The following is a 21,766-nucleotide window of genomic DNA, read 5'->3' as shown; positions in this document are numbered from 1 at the left end:
TGTATCTCTTGGCTCAGCAAGAAGCAGCCAACAGTTGCCACATCCAGCTGTGAGGCTGAGTATAGGGCAGCCTTCACCGCTACAGTAGAGTGTGTCTGGCTTCGACAATTACTTACAGATCTTGGTATTCGCCAGACATCCTCCACTATGGTCTACACTGATAGCCAGAGTGCTTTGGCCATTGCGCGTAATCCAGTGTTTCATGCACGTACCAAGCACATTGAGTTCACTGTCATTATGTTCGAGAGCGGTTGTCAGCAAGAGACATAGAGTTGTCCTACCTTCCCACAGAGGACAACATAGCAGATATGTTTACAAAGGCACTTCCTCGTCCCAAGTTCGAGTCTTTCGACAGGCTGTACACTTGGTTCCCTTTGCTACATGATCTAGCATACCTTACATTCATAGGTGGCTATATCCTTTTGGATGAACATGTGCCACCATGACCAGAAAATACCAGGTATTCTGAGACGTTTACAGAATACTTCAGCCCATACCATGGAGGGGGGTTTGTAGGCCATCTTCTCCCGGTCGTATTGATGCCCTCTAGGCCCTGGTATGTGCCATGTAGCTTTAGTTATTGGCACTTTGGTCACCTAGTACTAGTGGTAGCACTAGGACACTAGGTCGTAGGGTTCGCTTATATAGTACTTTGTACTTTCATTTTCATCCTACTAGTTGATGTGACAGCTTCCACTTCTTGCTCCACTCTTGTGCATCCTTTTGCTTCTGTGAGCCTACATCAAAGGCATCAGAAGCAACAATGGTTGGCTGTTTTTGACAGTCCAGCAATGGCATAAAAGATTTTTCAGCAAAGCCAACACCCCTACTGATAATAATCTTTCCAATACTGGGATGGGATAACCGGATAGCCTTTACTTTCTAAAATATAACCAATGATGATGTATTTAAATGCCTTGTCCTCACGCGTCTGCCGTAATTGAGATGGAACATGTGTATAAATAAGGCATCCAAACACTATCTGGCTTATGATCTATCCAAGCCTCATAGGAAGTTATAGTCTTCAATGCCATGGTGGTGACCTTTGTTCAAGATATAATTTGCACATATAATGGTATCCAACCAAAATTTGTCAAGCAAAGACTTACCCTTCATCATGCATCATGCCATCTCCATCAAAGTTCTATTTTTGTGTTTTGCAACACACTTTTCTTGTGATGTGTATGGCACAATACATTTATGAATTATACCGCAAGAAGCTAAGAAATCAGCCGACTCTCGAGACATATCTCACCCCCCCTATAAGGCAGAGTGTGACCAGCTTGGGTCCACTTTCATTCTCAGTCATAGCAAGAAATTGTTTCAAGCATGCAAAGACATATGACTTGGACTTTAATGGATAAAGTTGGGTGAATTCATCGACCAAGTGGCAAAGTATGAACATCCACCGATAGATGTTGTCCGCTGTGGACTAAATGCAACTTGGGGGTTCCACCAATACTTCCATCTTTAGGGAAGGAGAACCGATGCATCTTTAGGGAAGGACAACCAATGCATGTTTCCAAGTAAGCATCCCTAGCTCCAACTTCCGTGTGCCTCCCCTCTTCTCCCGCCTTGCAACATCCACCCTTGCCCAATCCCTCTTTGCTAGAGCTTGGCTTTCTCTCTCAGTTCCAGTCTGCCCCTTCCTCGGACCAGGACACCTTTCCCACAGTGTCTGCACAGGAGCTGCTCTGCCTTTCTCTCTGTCCCCAGGTCCAAAGCCTCGCCCCGGGCAGCCCCTCTCAAGAGAGTTCTAGCTTTTGGACTTGCCGGAACTATCTTGATGTCTAAGTCAATTACCCATTGCACTTTGCAGCCTTACAAAGGGGGTTGTATTGGAGTAGGTGGGAGTACTTACCCTCCATTATTTTGTAGCCACAAGAGAGGGGGAGAGATGTTCCGCATGATGGAGGATTGAACAGGGGAGGGAGCTTTGGATCACGCACTACCACCACTTTTCAACTTGCTTTCTCGAGAGGCAGACGAGAGGCTTTGGTTTAGCAAAGGAGGGAGAGGGGGGGGGATGATGAGGAAATGACTATAGGACGGGTGGTGTAGCTTTTGCTTTTCTATATTTCTTTTACTTACTTGCTCACGGCTACGATGGAATCCTTGTGAGATCTATGGTTTTATGTGTGTTTAAGTGATTAATCTTAAGCAGAATTTAATTGATAATTGATTAGGCAATATGCTAATTTGCACAACTCTAATAAACCGTGCTTCCCATACACACTATGCTGGATTGGATCTATGATGCGATTTGGATGCTCATGCCTCTTTGTTGCTCATGTGCTTGCTAGAAGAGAGGCACTATTTCCTTCAGCATGTCTTCAGGGACACACTCTTATGTATGTCACATTTGGCTGAATTCAAAAACCCCAGGTTTACTGCCAAAGTCATCCTCATAAACAAAACCAACAAGACTTGGTAATCACATCTCCAAAGTCCATGAGCAATACTTCAACTTATACACATGATTGGCTACAGTTTGTATCTTGAAGATAAGGTCAGACTCAGCCATATTGCCGGCTAGCAGGCTCTAGAGAATGCACCTGAAAGGATGCCATCATATCAAAAATTGTATGTCCTTGTTGCATGGCAGTGACGTGACGAGTTGCAAAGCTGTGGCCATCACGAACTCGATCAACATGATAAATAATTGGCACTGCAGTACAAGCAGATCAGTAGTTAGAATATAAGGGTCTCTAAACAAAAGGGGTGACTATGAAACATGCAAATTAGCTTCATAATAGCAATTCATAGACCCTATGACTGTCTTACAGTTGTTATCTCCAGTACGTAAAAAATATGAGTGGAGACTGTGTATGAGAAGCGAAGGATCAACAGATTTACTGGCTGCTGCCAAGGCCTGCAGGGAAGCATAAATGACTCATGTGGGACCGGATCCACAGCAAAATTCCAGAAATGAAAATGCCTGATAAACATTGCAAGTGTTCCTTTCTGGGATTGCACCTGGTTGGTCCTAGCTTTGACTTCTTGTTTGCATTAGTAAGCAACAAATTTCTTGAAACGCTTAGAGCCAAGTGTGAGATACATCGACAAAAGTCACAAAGAGAGAGAGAGAGAGAGAGAGAGAGAGAGAGAGAGAGAATGTGTGTATTTGTCAATCACACTTTTCTTCCTCTGAAAATGGATGCAGCTAATGGAAGAGATTTATTTGTCGTGTATACATGAGATGCTTGGAAATATTCAAAGGAGGAATTGTATTCAATTGCATTTCTCTTCCTATAAAAATGAACCCACTGACAAATTCATTTTAAAATATGTTCCGTCATATTCTTAGAATTCATACTTTGAACAGCTACAACAACAAATCAAACTTCAACTGCAGCAAGATGCGCACCATCCACTAGCTAAACAGACACTGATTCTTTGATGCACAATCTGCTACAATATGTCCAGGATATTGCCTCACATGATCTGCCTGTATCTCTCTCACTAGTAGAGGTCTTAAGATTGAATTACAATATTCTCCCTAAAGGGCTTTCAGCGCACCATTCATACTACGTGCATGCACCTCTTCATGTATGGGGTATATCATATAGTATGCAAGAGTAGATGGGAAAACGCCCTTCCAGAACAAATAAGGCAACTGAGACTGTCAGGAGAACAAAGCACAAAAAAAGCATCTAATGAAAGAGAGAAAGAAAGAAAGAAAGATGTATTAACATCTGAAGGAGGCCTCGCAGGCCTATGAGACAAAGTGCAAAACAAAAGGTAACTCATACAAGCCACTAATTGCTGAAGCAAAGGGCTCACTAAGGCCCTTGCTGAAAGCTAAAGTGCTAAGCTAGTGAACAAAATAGTAGAGTAGCAAAATATCAGAAGAGTATCAAGTTCCTCTCCCTCAGCCTCACCGGCAGTTGACTAAGATGCATTGAAATCTGTAATAAGTGTTTGTGCTCTATCAATCTTGGTGACCTGTGGCATCAATCCCTGCCGCTCTCTGGTCTGTTGCATCAATATATCTCTCTGTTGTCGCATCTCAATCAGATAGAGCCTAACACAAACTTGATCGGGAAAATGAAACAACCGTGTAAGTGGACCAAAGCCATGCCCCTCCTAAAAGAGACAGTGATATCGCCCTCGGATCTCATAGTAGACTGGGCAGACACATAGAAAGTGCTCTTTTGTCTCAATCTCCTCCATATGGCATAGTGTGCACATCCTCTGCACTCTGGGTATGCCTGCAGCTCTCCCTGCCTCAATCCTCAGCTAATGTGATGAGACTCACAGCTGACCAATGGCAATCCTCAATGCATGTGAGACTCTCCTATCCTCGAGGTACTCAGGTCTGATGATGAGACCATGCTCCGAGACCCTCAGGAAGTGGTCATGGTAGAACTGGATCTTGGTGGGGAACTCCTCTCCCCCCCAAGCCCTCGTTGTATGGAGCTGGAGGAGGTCCAACCGTATGATACAGTTGATCTCATCTTGTCGGATCATCTCGGGTGGTGCATCCATGCTGTGCTGAAAGGGGAGAAGTCTGTCCATCTAAATGCCGTGACTACGAAACATGTGGATACCCATGTGTACCTTGTTGTATCAACACCGCTCGCTGCGAGTCGCCTGGAAGATTCCATGCTCCAATGCTAGCCTCAGTAATCTCCACTAGGGTAAGGCCTAGACTATGTGGAGGAAAGTCACTGTTAGAAAGATGGCATCAACCTAGAGAGGGGTCATGGCGAACTCTGCCTGTATAATCTGATGGGGGATTGAGGGCTTGCTCCAAATCATCCCGGATCCCATAATCACCTGTGGCCTCTCAAATCTCTTCCACTCTGTCGCTGAAATATCACTCCCCCAGAAAGGTGCTGCATACATGGCAATCGATCTCACTAGCATGTCAAAAAGCCAACCCTTCGTTGGAGGGTCCTGAAAGTGTGCCTGGAAGCACCGCCTCTCTAGACAGCAGGTCAGAGCACCCCATCCTTGTGTGAGTCACGCCGTACCTGCATGGATCATCATGAAATCTCGTCCGGTGAACACTAGCCCCAAATATATGTAAGACTTCACTATCCCCAATAGCTCGTCTCATTATGTGGAAGTATGGCGACGGGATAATGCTCGCAAGGTGTTGAAGATAAACCTTGGTTTTCCTAAGGTTAACTGTCAAGTCTCTCTCTGTGCAGAACATCTCTAGAGCCTCTAGATGTTTCTGCAATCCCTTTGCTAAGGATGATATGAGAACTATGTCATCTACATACAACAGTATTTGCACCATCAGGTCAGTCAAAAGTGAACCCTCTCCACCTAGACGATCTACAAAGAAAGTGATCTCATCGATATAGAGCCCGAAGAGAGTCGGTGAGAGGAAGCAGCCTTGTTTTAATCCGATAGTACTCTCAACCCAGTCTGATAGACCTCCTCGGGCACATACCCTCCCTCTGATGGACTCATATAAACTCCTAACCCCCCAGATCATGATCTCTGGGAGCTGCAACTCCTATAACCTCCTGATCAGGTGGGAACATGGGATAGCATCAAATGCCTTACGAAAGTCTCCGAAGCAAGTGTAGACTTTTTGATGCCTCGACTTCGCCTCCTCGATGATAGCCCTCAAGGTAAAAATGTGGTCCAGGGTGGAGTGTTGTCTCCGAAAACCTGCTTGCCCAAGAGCCCGTTGTCCGTGACCAATCTCCCTCTCTAGTACCGACCCATATATCTTAGCCAGAGTGTGACCAATCATAAGAGTGCACGAGTTCCTAGTGTCCATGGGATCACCTGCCTTGTGTATCGGTACTATGGTGGTGGTGCTCCAGAGAGGCGGGAAGCCATGGCATACGGCATGGTTGAACAGATGTGCTAGGACCGGGGTCAAGACCTCCTGTCCATGTGCAAAGTGCTCAATCTTGATCTGGTGGTCTCCGGTCATGAAACCAGAGAAGGGCAGCCCATACATTATGTGCAGTAAACAAGTGACACGTAGTGGGTCTAGGCATATAGGACATATCAGGTGGTATCTAACTCGAGACATCATAGAGAGAGCATGCATATGTATGCCAGACTGCTAAATCTTTGATGGGGATGGGCGACTTCCCCTCCGACAAGAGCCCCCATTCCGTAGTAGGATCTCCTCCGCGAAAGGATCCAATCACCTCATCCATCCTGTGTATGAGGAAAGCCCGCTTCTTACGCCGTGTCACTCGACGTGAGATCTGTTGTGCCTCTCGTGAAGTCAAATGTCTCAGCGCTTGCTCACGTGTAAGGTGGGCTCTCATCTCTCTGCACTTATCGTCAAACCAGGGGTTTTGGGGCATCCTCCCATCTAGGACACGTGCAAATCGAGTCCTCGGAAAGGATCTGGTGGAAACGTTCTGTATCACTGAGACAAGGGTATCTGATGCATGTGCGAGGTCCATACCCTCTTCAAGTAAGACTAGAAGGTCAAAGGCCAGGTGGTTCACGTACACCGGATCAAGAGCACGATCAAAATGGATCTAAACGCGAGTGGGTGGCAGGGGGCCCTCCTCATTGCTGGCATGGCGGCCGATATACAGAAGGCAAGGTACGAGTGGTCGGCCCCGAGTGGAGGAGGAGGCACAATAAACTGGCTCTTCTCTTTTCCTCCTCTAAAGCTTCAAAGATAAACTCTTTATTTGGGGCTATTGTGCCTTTTTTTACCACATCTTTCCACTCCAGCATCTTTGCCTCACCCTTGCTGATTTGTTGCTCAAGTTCGGCATGTGTTCCTTGCATTGTTGCTTGCATGGTTGCAATGTCCTTCCTCAGTATAGCATTTTCTGTTTTAAGTTCTTCCATAGCCTTGCGGTTTCCCTCTGGAGCCACCTTCATGTCTTTCAACTGTTACACTTCAATCCCATTCCTCTTGCATTTTCCCTCCCTGTTTCTTCACCTCAGCTAGTGTCTTATCCACATGCACCTTCTCTGTTTAAGAGAACTACATTTGTAGCTTCCAAATTGTCAATTTTCTCAATCAGTGCTAGGCATACCTTTTGGAGGCTAGCGAGGACAGTAGATGTAGCATTAGGAGTTGCTCCTGCTGTGTAAGCTGTCATGGCATTTTCAAGTGCTTGTTTCCCCCAAATATCCTCCAAGCATCCACATGTAGGCATTGCGCTGGGCATGGTGCAGAATCTCTGTCCCTGCTTGTTTTTGCAGAAAAAGTACAGAAATGAAAAAATATCTCACATATTTACTGTCCAGAATGATACTTCAGTGATCTTCAGCATGTTGGCATAGTTTTCCTGTCTCTTCTATCTATTTTCAGTGCTGCATTGTATTAGGCCCTTTGTGGGAGCTGTTTGCTGAGTCAATATTTGCTGGGAGCTCCTGTGTGCTTGACACCTTCTCAAAGTTCTTGATTTTCTTGATGGTCATTCCGTCGTTCTTGATCTTCTTGATGGTTGTTCTTGCTGTTTTGTGAATGCAAGTCTAGCTGGAGCCTGGGCAATGCAGGCCCAAACATTGGGCTGGTGCAGGATTGGGTTCAGTGGACAGGCCAGAAAGAAGTCGGGGGTCTGTGAACAGCCCCGTGGTGACCCCGCACAGTGCTGCGAAGCAGAGGAGGGACCTGCAGGTCCCATGGAGCAGAGAGGACCCCCCGCAAAGCAGGAGGGACCTGGGGTGAGGATCGCGACAGGCTAGGGGGTGGCATGGGTAAGCTGAGGGGGGTCGCGATAGGCTAAGGGGTGGCGGGGGGGCCTGAGGGACGTCACAACAGGCTAGGGGGTAGCAGGGTGGGCTGAGGGGTGGCGGGGGGGGCTGAATGGGGAGAGGGAGAGGGATAATGACAATTGCACAGAGAATCTGCTTTACAGCCTGGTATGTGAACAGAATGGTTCATAGGTCATGACAAAATGTAACTGCTAACACTTTCTGCATGGAGAAAAGGGCAGCAATTGTTTGGAAGATGGGGTTGTAAAGTGTCTGATGTTGATGTGCGCTAAGGGAAAGATTGTACTATGAGCTCAATCCAATCAATAACCTAAACGCATTATGTCCTTCAATTATAAATGAACCATTTTCCCATCTATCTTACCCATACTGGTATGTCCCAATGCTCAGAACTCCTTGCCCCATTCAATCTCTGCTTCTCATACCAACGTATTTGATCATTAGGGAAATTTGAATGAAATGTTTCTCAACTTAAAAATTATGTTTCTTTTACCCGTTATTGGCCTCCACTCCATTTGCTTTAGGGGAAACAACGGTATGCACACACTTTGTTCATCATTCAGCTTGCACCCAACCCAGGCACTGAAATTTATTCTATTTTTCTTCTACATGTAGCATGGACCTCATTAAAGATGAAACATCTCATGCAAGAAAAATGCAGCAAAGTCTCAACTAAGGTCTGGTCATGAGCCAAAATTGCAAAACCAGATGATTTCTATCCAGAGCTGTATCATAAAAGAAAGATTGAGACGGCATGGAATGCTACCTTGTGCCTTATTAAAGCTCTGTTCTGCTCTCCTCGGAATCCTCCAAACATCTAGCCTAATGAATCCTGAGGGGGTGTAAATGATCTCCAAACAAATCTATGAAGTAATGTCTCTAACCTCCAATGAATGACCACGATAGCCTTGTGACACGTGGCACAACTGCCACATTCATATTATCGTGCCAGCTCAGTAGGACGCATGGTACAGTGTGACATCATCACTAACCTCCCAGCTGCCACCTCAATAGACATGTTTCACATAGTGCGACCTCATCCTTGTGCCACCTAAGCATAGTATACTACACAAGCACACTTGTACCGCAGCACATGCACCACCTATCTACGACATCATTTTGAGCACTCTCTTTTGATCAAAGTTTGGCAATCTTCCAATTGTCATAACTTTTGATCCAAAGAGAATTTTCAGGTGTTGTAAAAAGGAAACATGCACGGCATCTCATGGTCTATGCACTTGTCACCACACGTGTGAGTTTTGACTTTTGCTGTTTTAATTAGCTTCATCATCAGATAAACGTCTTGATTAATTGAAATCTTTTCATTGACCACAATTCGGCATCATTACACATGCAAACCAACACCTTAAAAGAATCAAGAAAACAGATCTTTTGCTGTTATTTTCTGCCATGACGTGTAGTCTAGCTTTTAGACTAGCACATCATTAGAGAAGATCGATCTCCATACAACCAAGTAAGCCCTACCCAAAAAATCTCATTATTTTAACGATGTCAGTCCCATACGAATCTTACATCAGTTCTACACTCATACATCTGATACCTCTGTATCTTTGGCAGTGGATCGTAGTAGAGTTCACCAAAGTCAGTGACTTACTTGGCACATGCTCCTTTGGCCAGACAATTGTAGTTTTTGCACCTCGCATGCCATCACAGTAAAGCAATTTAAAAGCTAGCTCTGGCATGGTTCTTTCACATTTCAGCCTCGTAAGGCCTCTTTGGCTATTTTTGGCATAGTGTTTCTATAAATCATTTAAAAACAGGTTTAATCTTGTATCTCAAGTAGTTTTATCTGGGAAAATCACATGATGACATCATCTTCTTCGACTAAAATATAAAATTGGATGACAATAATTATGGAAATCGGAAGTTCAAGCTTGTGAACATTTTTCCATTGAAGAAATTGTGGAATATTGTCATTAAATAAGAGAAAAAACACGAACCTCCTACAACAAGCTCTACAACACCCTTGACAGCTGATGAGGCAGAAGGGCTCAGTGATTGACAAGCACACTGGGATGAGCAAGCTCAATTGACACTCAATCTTTGTTTTGAATGGAATAAATCACTTCTTACTGTAAAAATTGACACTCAATCCCATCAATTTCAATGTCAAGGACACCATGATTCTGAAGAGGATAGATACATACTGTGAATGCATGGAAAACATTGAGAAGTAGAACAATCGTGCTTGAAACCAACTCAACAATGCCAAAAAGCCACAGTTCGGGCCATGTCCTGACTACCTCATCCCACCTAGGATCTTTCAGATCAATTAGCATCCATTGGACAAGAAACTAAGAATGAGAGACTTGTTGAAATTGCATTGAATGGTCTAGGCAAGGACTACCAGTAGTTTGTGACAGTTATGGTCACTAGAGATGCTCCATCGACTTTTGTCACAGTCTTATGCAGGAGCAGATGTGGAGGCTTCCATGTCATTCTAAGAGTCACGAGTAGGCACTCTCAGCTAGAGATAGAGGTTCTCAAAGAGATTGAGGTAGGAATCAATACCATGCCAACAGTGAACAATCATCGAGCCAAAAGCAACTATACACAATCCTGGCAGACATTCTCGGAATAATCAAGCAGCACCATCTCCCACACACCAACATGTTCCTTTCAATGAGAGGAGGACATGGAAACCTAAGACAGAGGTAACTCCAATAGAGGGGGTAGTCAATCTAATACTCCAAAGAGAATTAACAATTGCAATTTCCAAACCTGGCATGATATATATTATTTGAAAATGGATCATAAATCTTACCCTTGTTATCAGCCATCTGGCCCACCTTTCCATTGCTTTTCAGAAGATAGGCTCGGTGTCTACGAATGGTCCTTTAACTCATTATTCAAAGCCTTGTTTTTTCCTCAATTTGTTCAAATCCAGTCTTCATGCTTTATCAAGAAGCTTCTTGGATGATCTCGTATCCCAAACATGTGTTTTATCTACCCACACACATACAAGACTCTCGAGAACCTGTACTTGTATGAGATCTTGACTTGTTAAACTTTGGCTTCCTCTTCCATTCTTACTCCAACAATTGTTTAAATTGTGGTATACCAGGCCATTGGGAGCTGAATGCATGGAAAAGTAGAGAGACATTGCAAGAGGACAGCTCATAAAAATAGAAGACAAAATGTCAATTTTGCCCATGACGAACATCATCAGTCTCAGCCCCAAGCCACAGTTCAGCATCAAGTTCTTATTTCTTAGCACTCAAATGTAGTAAGTCCAAAGTACTTGAAAACTGATGAGACTGTTTGGTGGTTTGATTCAGGAGCAAGCAATCACATATTACATAAGGAAGAGAATTGCATTTTAAAAAAATGCAGCGAGCAATGTAGTGATTGATGATAATACCGCAGGCAAGATAGTAGAAATTGGCGACATTCCTCTACACAGTTATATAGGTCATGTACGGAGCATAGGAATAAAGGTCATACACTGAGCATAGGAGATGTTCTTTTAATTGTAACTGCGACAAAAAACCTCTGTCAATTGGTCGGATGATGCCAATGCTGGATGGATGTTCAAGCTTTCTTCATTTGTGCCTATTCAAAGAGCCTTGACAACTAACAAGTACCAAGATGCTTACATAAGCACATTATGGCGCAAGGGGTTTCCTCACATCAACTTCAGAAACTTGGTTTCACTCAAGCAGAAAAATATGGTTCAAGGCTTCCACATGTCTACATTTGTGAATCATGTTGTATGGGAAAGCAACATCGATAGCCATTTCCCACTTCATGGTCTAGGAGTGCATTTAAGAATTTGGGGTTATGTCTCAATTCAATCATTGAATAGAGCCTTGTATTTCATCACCTTTACTGATGATTACTCTAAAAAGACTTGGATCTATTTTCTTCAGCAGAAATCCGATGCTATCAATGCATTTGAAGAGTTCAAAGACTCTTGGGCTCTTTCGGTTCGATGACCCTTAGTGGAGTCATGCTCTATAGATGCCATTCCCCATTCTCCTAATAGACCTGCACATGCCTCAGTGTAGAACTAACCTTACCCAGGTGCACTAGTTGGGATGATTTAGTTAGGTTAGGTGGAGATCCAATCAAGCTAATGAAACCAAGATATAATTAAGGGTTGGTTAGGTAAGACAAGTCAAAGTTATACCACACCCCCCCCCCTCCCTTTAAACATCCTTTAAAGTGGAGTTTAGAGGCTGTTTGGAACTCGACTTCATAGCAGTTTTGCTTGAGCTATTGAGGGAGGGTTGAGCTATCAAAGGACATTATCTTGGAGGATTCTTGGACACAAATCAAGGCTTCAAATGAAGCATGTCGAAGACATCCTTTGTGATTATTTAGAGGTCAAAGTGAATTAGAATCAATGTGTGTTTACGGGTGAGCTTCAACCGGCCATCTTGCAGGTGCTTGCAAATGCAAAGGTAAGTTTCTATGATCAAATATGAGTCTAAAGCCTCAAACCAATCGTTTATCAAGAACTTTTTGGCATGAGGCTAAGGTGAAAGTGTGTGTCATGATTCAACTAAACTGGAAGGCGCTCCTAACTGTGCCACATGGAGATTCAACTTTCGAGATGAGAAACTATTATGAAGATAGACAATTGTGAGTAAATACACATGATGAGAAGACACTAGAAGTGAAGATTCCAACTAAACTCAAAAGAAAGCATTGCACAAAGTAGTAGAAGCGCCCTTACTATGCTGAGCTTGTAGTTAGAGATTTCATCCAGTTTTTCAACAACGCAAGTCTGCAAATGAGGTTGGATGATTTTATAGAAATGTCCTTAGAGAGTGAATACACCTAGAATCTAGGCAATTAAGTCTTGCTTGTTAGCAATAAGATGAGAGGAACACCCGATTACCCTTAACAGGCTTGCAAAGTCATTGAGAGTGTATGTCATAGAGTCATCTACGTGAGAAAAGCTTCCATCTTAGGATATATTTTATGGTCTTCTAATGCAAGAGGAGAAGAGAAAAGAGAACATTGGCAATTTAAGTCACAAGGTTCAGATCAAGCTTTGTCAGCAGAAGACACTTGAAGACGTGGGAAATTGGAATGTCAAGCATTAGAACCCTTGACAAGTCAAATTGACACGCGTTTTTCTGATAATGGTTTCAATACAAGAAACCTCATCTAGTGAAGCATGTCATGCATCAAGATGACCCAACTCATGTCTCGTATGAGGCACAACTAGTCTATGAAGCTATGCATGAGGGGTTTGAAAACAATCAAAAAGATTGGAAAGAGCCTGCTCTTCAAGTGGGCATCATTGTTGAAGTGGACGAGATTGTTGATCCCATTCGGGAACATGCTAGAAATAAGTCATTTTCTTTTTCCTAGGTAAATGCATGTGCCTGCAGATGTGGGAAATTGGTTGACCAGGACTCTAGGTGGATGCTTTGTTCAAAAAGTGCATTATGCTGTCAAGGGTTTCTTTGAAGTGATTATCATAGATGAACAGCATAAACAAATGCTTTTAAAGCATTCTCCTTTATAATATGGGCAGCAGACGGTGCATATATTGCCATGGTCTCCTACATGGGACTATCCGTCACTCATTAGGCATCGCTGCCTAGTCTGGGTAGAGCCCTGGGACCTCTGGGCTCAAAACTAAACTGAATAAACCAGCTCCTATGGTCCAAGAAAAAGGGAAAGCTAAAGTCACTGCTACTAGCAGTCGTAATGCTCAAACGTCCTCTGCCATTCGACCGAAAGCAAAGGAAAAAGCCTTGAATGAAGGCTGGCAAACTCCGAAGAAAATTGTTTCAGCTAGGAGGCCACTTCCACCTTGTACATGGATGGGTACATCTTCCAGTGGGAACACTCCCGCTGAAAATTCTGATATGGGTATTTCACTTGGGCTGCAGTGAGGTCGAGTTGCGCGTTGTTCCCTGAAGATGAAGCTGCTCATTTATTGACTGGCCCTTAGGATCATGCTTTGGGTCATGAGGCAGATATGCAGTCTTGATTAGTATTGGGAGTTTGAAATGAGGTCATGGCCGAATGGTTCACATGCATTCTAGCGGCGAATACTGGCATCTTCCTTCCAAGCAGTTCGGGTTCAAGTCCCGTTACCTACAAAACAACCCCTAGATAAGGAAGTGTGTTTCATAGAGAGAGAGTTGAAAGATGTCACTGAGCATGTGGAAAATGGAAAAGTTCAGGGTGAGATGGTCTTATGGTGGACTTTTATCTATAGTATTGAAATGCTATTTCACCTGCATTATTATATATGGTTAATCATGCGTGGGAAACTCAATAGATGCCAACCAATTGGAAGAAAGGCTTGGTGAAATTATTCCCAAAAAAGCATTATGTGAGTCCTTTATAGATTGGAGACCAATTACTCTTATGCCTCTCATGTATAAGCTAGTTCCTAAGATGACCGTGGCTCGGATCAAGGGCTTTCTGCATGATGGGTTGCATCCTACTCAATACGGTTTTATTCTCTGTAGACATTACTGGCAATATTGACAATGCCTGTGTGGGGATAGAATGTGCAAAGTACACTGAGCAAGGTGTTCTCTTGTTACAAGTGGATATTACTAAAGCCTTTGACAAAATACAATGGGATTTCATCTCTCAATCCATGAAGGTTCTAGGATTTGGGGGAAAATGCAGCATCTTAATTATTGGTTATACCAAGACAATCAAGGTGCTGGCATTCTCGTAGGGGATATTATGGATCACTGGACTCTTTGTTGTGCGGCACGATAGGGATGTCTTCTTAGTGGGTTGTTCTATGCCATAGCTACTCATCTTATGCTACAATACATGGATCATTTGGTAGATACAGGTGCCTTCCATGGTCTGGAGATCCATTGGAGTAGACCCTTGATTGCATAGGCATATGCTGATGATTCCTTTCTCTTGCCCCAAAACTGTGAAAGGGATCTTTCATGCCTCATGCGTGCTTTATCTTTATATGGCCTTGCTGCTGGTCTGTGTGCAAATTTTCAGAAATATAGATTTCTACCTTTCCATCAGAAAGCTTTGCACCATATATTATGGCCGGGGGACATTGTTTTACCCACGCATCTTGTATAGCACCTTGGTTCCCTTTGGGGTCAACGGCGGTCACTCGCCCGTCAGCTAACAGACTAGGTTCTTGACATGCTTAAGAGGAAGCTGGAGTACTGGAAACTAGCAACATGGCCTTTGTGTGTCTACTAGGTAGTTTTATTTGCCTTTGATAATGTTTGCCAAGCAGGACATCTCCTGTTTTATGTCTACTATCATGGAGCTTTTCTAGCGGTCACACTTTCACTGAAAAGCCCTTAGGCTACTTTCACTGGATCACCTTTGCACACCTAAATACATGGGGGACTCAATATCCTCAGTATTCTCATGCATATTCCAGCCCACAAGGGGAAATTGATGCTGCAGTTCATGCAGAGTGATGAGCCATGGTTTTTCATGATGCAAGCATTTGATTTTGCACTTGTCTTCTCCAGCTTTTGGTCAATGGCTAACCACTTAATGGACTTTCTTCAGGTCACATTGATGGCAGAATAAAGGGATGCCCTTTTGTCTCTCGTTTGATTGCTGATTGAAAGCACATACTCTCCCATCTTAAATGGAATGGCAGGGACACACTTGCAGGTAACTCCTTGCGTGCTGAGAGTCTTTATTGGTCAAATGCATTCACGCCTCCTTTTACGAGAACCTCGCTGCTCTTATTTTCTTTGGTCCAAAGGAATCTGCCATGTGGATGATGCACTTGATGCAGCTGGTATGATCATCTCTTTTCCTGCAGCTGTCACACAGTATGCTTTGGGACAGCATTATAGGCCTATATGGTATTTATTGTCACAGATGCTCCTTTTTCAGCCCCTGGGGATGAATCATACGTGACCATAATTTTATCCCCAAACATCAGAAAAATATAGATTGTACACATTTACTTGAGAGAGAACTACAAAACTTTCAACTCCAAACTTTATTGATTTTAAAGTCATGAATCATGAATCAGGATTCATGGGTCCAAGGACTGGATTCTGTCATCTGATACATAGTGATAGACACCAAAACATCATGATCAATCATCAAAGGTAGCAGATAGTAGATACTAGAAAAGTGAAAGAAGCCTGGGCCCTGTAGGCTGCAGGAACTACATCAAAGGCAAGCTGAAAACATCATATAACAAACTGAAAAGGCTGCCAGCCTGCAGGCCACCACAACCAGGAAACAAAACTGAAATGCATCACAACTGATGAGTCTCAAGCCTCAAGGTGCATCCTCATCCTATGCCTCATCCTCATCATCATCAGCATCAATGCCATCCTCCTCCTCCTCATCATCATCCTCATCTTCATCACTGTCAATCTCATCTACCTCGCCATGGGACTCCAACAAACTGGAGCTGCTTGAAGCTGCCGCAACATTCATCCTTCCTGTAACAAGAGAGGATGGTCCGGCTGGAATCTCCTCTTCTCCCTCTGTAATCTCTTGCAAAGCAAGTAGCCTCTCATCATCCTTCTCCTTGTTGATCATTTCCAAGATCAATTTTATCTTCTCAAATCCCCTTTCCTTGATTTTTGAGATCAGTCACAAATTAGTATGGATGTATACTAATTGTTATGTATTCTTTGGAAGCAACCTATTCCTTCTTTTGGTATGTATAAGAGAGAATGTGCTCCAGTTCCTGTCACAAGGAGAAGCACATGTCCCCTGCTGCGAGAGCACTCGAATAGCCAACTGCTGCAAATTTGGAGTGTGAGCCTCCTTGGTGCATCCTCTTATCATCCTTCGCAATTGTACGAGCAAATGTGCCTAACATGGACTTGTAAACATCAAACTCATCAAATAAGATGCCCTACCTCTCAACATCATACTTCATGTACTGCTCAATGACATCCATCCACCCATCATGCACCTCCTTATCACCATCTGGATTTTTCTCTCTCCAAATAGATAGGCAACAAAAGCTGTTGCATGTAAAGGAGAGTGCATCATATCCCACCTATTAACACACAAGGCTCTGACATCAACCAACTTGGAGGAGTCTATGCCATCTAGAGTATGTATCTTCTCCACCATTCGATCCGTGAGCTCGATCCGTGAGCTCATATACAAGTCCCATGGTAGCCCCTTCCCTATCAGCCAAACGAAGGATCTTCAGAATAGCTGCACATATCTTCACTATGACTCTTGCTTCCTACCACAATGAGGCGCCCAATACAATGGAAGACACCTGTTGTACTTTCATAGTGTGTGATACTTTCTTCCTGCAGTACTCATCACTCAGAACCATACGACGCAATCCATTGTAGACTCTATCATCCAACAAGTTTACTAATGCAATAAGCATGTAAGCAAACCGAGTCTGTGTAGGTTTCACTAATTCCTTCTTGCTGAAAGTTCTATATAATGCTAACACACTGTGCTTCTGAGTAACAAGCGTGACAATCACATTGGCATGTGCCAACACTAGCTTCACCCAAGCAAGCTGCCCAATGTCCTCAAACAAGGGTCAAAGCAATGGCACGTGCATCTAGTATAGAAAATATGAGGCCAATCCTCCTCTACCAATTCTCCTGCCCGCACGCAGTTAGATGCATTATCCATGCACACCTGCACCACATTATCTGGCCCAACATCAACAATGGCATCTTTTAATATCCCAAAAATGTATTCCCCTGATTTATACTGCCCACTAGTATCCATAGACTTCAAGAAGACTGATCCAAAAATGCATGAGACCATGATATTAATGATAGGCCTACGCGGTGTGTCAGACCAGCCATCACACACTATGCTGCATCCATACTTTTTCCATTCCTCCCGAAACTGCAGCAACTCTTGATCTATGCATACCACCTCATTTTTTCAGCTCCGAAGTGCGTAAGGATTTATAAGATGGAGCCTTACAGCTGGGCCCAACTTGGCTAATTGCACGGACCATTTCCAAAAAATATGGACTCCTCACCTTCCAATGAGAAATGTCCTCTGCAAAGAAAAAGCGCCAAAGACCAATGTAGGCATCCTTCCATGCTTGGGACTCCCATGCCTTAGCCAAGGCTCCCTTTGACACCTTTTTTTAATTTTGTTTTGGTTCATGTGCATATGCACTTGCACTTGCAGCACCACTCTCCCAAGCATCTCCCAAATCAGCCACATTTGCATCAAGCTCTTCTGCAAATTTATTTTTACCTGCCTTTGCTTGCAACCTTCTGCAAGTGTCTTTTTCAGGGGGGGAAGTGCAAGGGTTAACCCCAAGGCCTGTCAGCCCAAGAAAGTGTGCTTTTATGCAAGTAGGTCCTCTATCCCATTTGTGACGGCAGTACCTGCATTTACAAGTGAACTGCCCCTTTCCCAAAGGCTTCAGTGTCTCCATAAATTCCCATTCTTCTCCGTTCTTTCTTCCCATCTGCGAGAGAGAGAGAGAGAGAGAGAGAGAGAGAGATGAGAATCTGAATTTCAGAATGAGAAGAAACTTCAAGACCCAAGATTCAACAGATGACATAGAAGAGATAAGAGGGAGTCACCTCGGTCCTCCTTCAATCGAATCCTGAAGGCTAAGTTCACGAGAGAATCTCCTCTTGCTAAAGGCCAGGTAGCTGAATGCTCAAGGTGGACAGTGGACTCATGCAAGCTCCATCAAGTTTCAACAGTTGAGTGCCTGGAGGGCTAGCTGTACGGCAGGATCTTGGTACGGCTGGCAGCCTGGCTGTACGAAAATTGTACAGCTGGGCTGTAGTTTGTACGGAAAGTCACAAGTGGAGCTTGGAGAACTGCGCCTGCAGCCTCAAGAGTGGAATTGCAAAAGAATACCCGTGCGGGCGGCGTCGAAGGCTTCTAATCTTTTTTTTTTTTGGAAAAAAAAACGCTTACATAATTGTATTTCATACGCCTACGGAATCGACATACGAAATCCGTACGGTACGGACGACCATACGCATACGGTTGGAACTATGGTCATGGCCATGCCAAGCCAAATGTGAAAGAATATGTTTCCAATCCAAAAACATTTGACAAACAAGAGAGCCACCTTTGACCTTGCCTTCAATACTGCCCAAGAGAAAATCCCACTGAGCACGTTTTCAATAGCCAAAAGCATAGTTGGAACCGTACGCATACGGTTGTCTGTACAGTACATTGATTCCATACGCGTACGGAATACAATTGCGTACGCGTTTTTTTTTTTTTTTTGTGCAAAAAAATCAGATTAGAAGCCATTGACACCGCCTGTACGGGTATTAATCTGCAATTCGACTCCCATGGTCGTAGGCGCAATTTTCCAAGCTCCACCGGTGACCGTACATATTTTCGTACATACTTCAGCCCAACCGTAAAATTTCCGTACAACGAGGCAACAGGCTAGCCGCTCGTACCAAGATCCTACTGTACAGCCCCAACACTCCAGGAACCCAACTGTTGAAACTTGACGCAGCCTGCAAAAACGAGTCCATTGTACACCTTGTTTTCTGAGCTACCTGGCCTTCAGCAAGAGAAGATTCTCTCGTGACCTTAGCCTTTAGGATTCGGTTGAAGGAGGACCGACGTGATTGCCTCTAATCTCTTCCATGTCATGTGTTGAATTTGGGTCTTGAAGTTTCTTCTCATTCTGAAATTCAAAATCCCATCTCTCTCTCTCTCTCCCTCTCTCTCTCATAGATGGGAAGAAACAACAGAGAAGAATGGGAATTTGTTGAGACACTGAAGCCTTTGGGAAAGGGATAGTTCACTTGTAAATGCAAGTACTGCCCTCATAAATGGGACAGAGGAGAGGACCTATCCGCATAAAAGCACACTTTCATGGGCTGACATGCCTTGGGGTTGACCCTTGCACCTCCCCCCCTGAAAATGTGAAAGACACCTGTAGAAGATTGCAAGCAAAGGCAGGTAAAAATAAATTTGTAGAAGAGCTTGATGCAGATATGGCTAATTTGGGAGATGCTTGGGAGACTGGTGCTGCAAGTGCAAGTGCATCTGCACATGAACCAAAACAAAAGAAACAAAAGGGGTCAAAGGGAGCCTTGGCCAAGACATGGGAGTCCCAGGCACGGAAGGATGCCTACATTGGTCTTCTGCGCTTTTTCTTTACAGAGGACATTCTTCATTGGAAGGTGAGGAGTCCATATTTTTTGGAAATGGTCCGGTAACAAGTTGGGCCTAGCTTTAAGCCTCCATCTTATAAATCCTTACGCACTTCGGAGCTGAAAAATGAGGTGGTATGCATAGATCAAGAGTTGCTGCAGTTTCGGGAGGAATGGAAAAAGTATGGATGCAGCATAGTGTGTGATGGCTGGTTTGACACACCGCGTAGGCCTATCATCAATATCATGGTCTCATCCATTTTTGGATCATTCTTCTTGAAGTCTGTGGATACTAGTGGGCAGTATAAATCAGGGAAATACATTTTTGGGATATTAAAAGATGCCATTGTTGATGTTGGGCTAGATAATGTGGTGCAGGTGTGCATGGATAATGCATCTAACTGCGTGCGAGCAGGAGAATTGGTAGAGGAGGAGTGGCCTCATATTTTCTATACTAGATGCACATGCCATTGCCTTGACCTCTTGTTTTATCATAGCAGCCCAAGGGTGATCACCGTGTAGGAACTATAGCATCATTTTCCGCTTATGAGCCAGAATGTGCACATGAATATTAACAATATTCAACCCCCATGCAATTTTGATGAACATAACTGCTGTACTGGAAGCAAGCGTAAGCTTTTCCTGCCATACTTTGAACGCATGATGGCGGACAGAAAGGCTGTAAGATTTTCTTTGGTAAAAAAGATCAATGGCAGATAAAATTAGATGTAGGCCACCAAAATAGATTGAACAATTTTGAGCCGGGACATGCAAAGGCCAAGTAGCTAACTTCCAATATTCCAGCTTTTTCTTTAATTTGGCAAGAACCCAATCAATCTGGTGATGACAGATAATTGTCCAATCCAGAGGATAACCAAGATGGCGTACCAGTTGAGTTGGCGGGACAATTTCCCTTGGCCACACCAGACTATGTCAATCCTTAGAATGTAAAGGCAACAAGTGGGAGTTCTGAAAATTGATATGAAGGCCAGCAGCCAGCCCATACATTGAGAGCCTGCATAAGCGAAGCAAGGTCCCCTTTAGTATTCCATGGCACAAAAAAGAATCATTTGCATAAACCTGAGCAACCAAAGGCGACTTCCAGGAATTTGTAAGCCATGTAATGTATCGGTTGCCACCAAATGATCAATATAGGATGCGTGGCTATAGCATAAAGAATAGCACTAAGAGGACAGCCCTGGCGAACTGAACAGCGGAGTGTCCAAGGTTCAGAAATATTCCCCGACAAGATGCATGCTGCTTTACTGTCACTGTAGAGCCAAAAAATGATATGCTTGAATTTCTTACCAAACCCCAAAGCTTGCATGGTCTGAGCAATAAAATCCCATTGGATAGTGTCAAAAGCCTTTGCAATATCTACTTGCAACAAGAAAACAGCCTGCTCTGTATACTTGGCATACTCAATCCCAACATAGGCATTTGCAATATTGTCAGTGATATGCCTATGAGGAATAAAACCATATTGCACTGAATGAAGACCATCATGCAAATATTCTTTGATTCGATCAACAACCATTTTGGTGACAATCTTATAAAAGACTGGCATCAAAGTGATAGGCCTCCAATTAGCCAAATATTCACAGATTGGCTTCTTAGGCAAAACCTTTACAAGCCCTTTCTTCCAAGAATCCGGCATGTATTAATTTTGCCAAGCAGTATTTATCATTTGTAGCAAAGGAGACTTCAGAAGATCCCAATTTGCTAACAAGAATTCCACACACACACTTTTTTTTTAAAGTGAAAACTTTGAATGCTTTATATTACAAGATAGCTATCCCACACACACACACTTTTTTTTTAATAAAGAAATTTGGATGCTTTAAATTACAGAATCACTATCCCAAAACGGGATGTGACAAAATACATCAGGTGAAGATCTTCATCTATGACAGATACACATCAGGATCTGTGTACTTAGTTTGCAAGCAATCATAGAAAGATTGCTGCAGAGAGTGCCTGAAGAAAGAAAAAAGTGAAAAAGTAGGATCACCAAAGACTCTATGGTTTGCAAGCAATCATAGAAAGATTGCTACAGAGAGTGC

The 21,766-nt window shown here is 43.5% G+C and overlaps 1 protein-coding gene across 1 annotated transcript in view; it reads right to left on the bottom strand.

Annotated features, from left to right (window-relative positions):
- LOC147894710 (acyl-CoA thioesterase II) overlaps positions 1-21,766 on the bottom strand; it is a 143,881-nt gene that overhangs the window by 79,899 nt on the left and 42,216 nt on the right. The window contains exons 8-9 of the mRNA XM_087384911.1: positions 2,785-2,872; positions 2,556-2,668 (exon numbers count right to left, since the gene is read on the bottom strand). Coding sequence (XP_087241037.1) covers positions 2,556-2,668; positions 2,785-2,872 — 201 coding nt within the window. The remainder of the gene's footprint in view (positions 1-2,555; positions 2,669-2,784; positions 2,873-21,766) is intronic.

This window comes from Dipteris shenzhenensis, chromosome 14, assembly GCF_047967505.1.
Source record: "Dipteris shenzhenensis isolate YYH24624 ecotype China chromosome 14, Dip_SZ_1.0, whole genome shotgun sequence".
Taxonomy (NCBI): domain Eukaryota; kingdom Viridiplantae; phylum Streptophyta; class Polypodiopsida; order Gleicheniales; family Dipteridaceae; genus Dipteris; species Dipteris shenzhenensis.
This window is presented reverse-complemented; position numbering and strand designations above follow the sequence as displayed.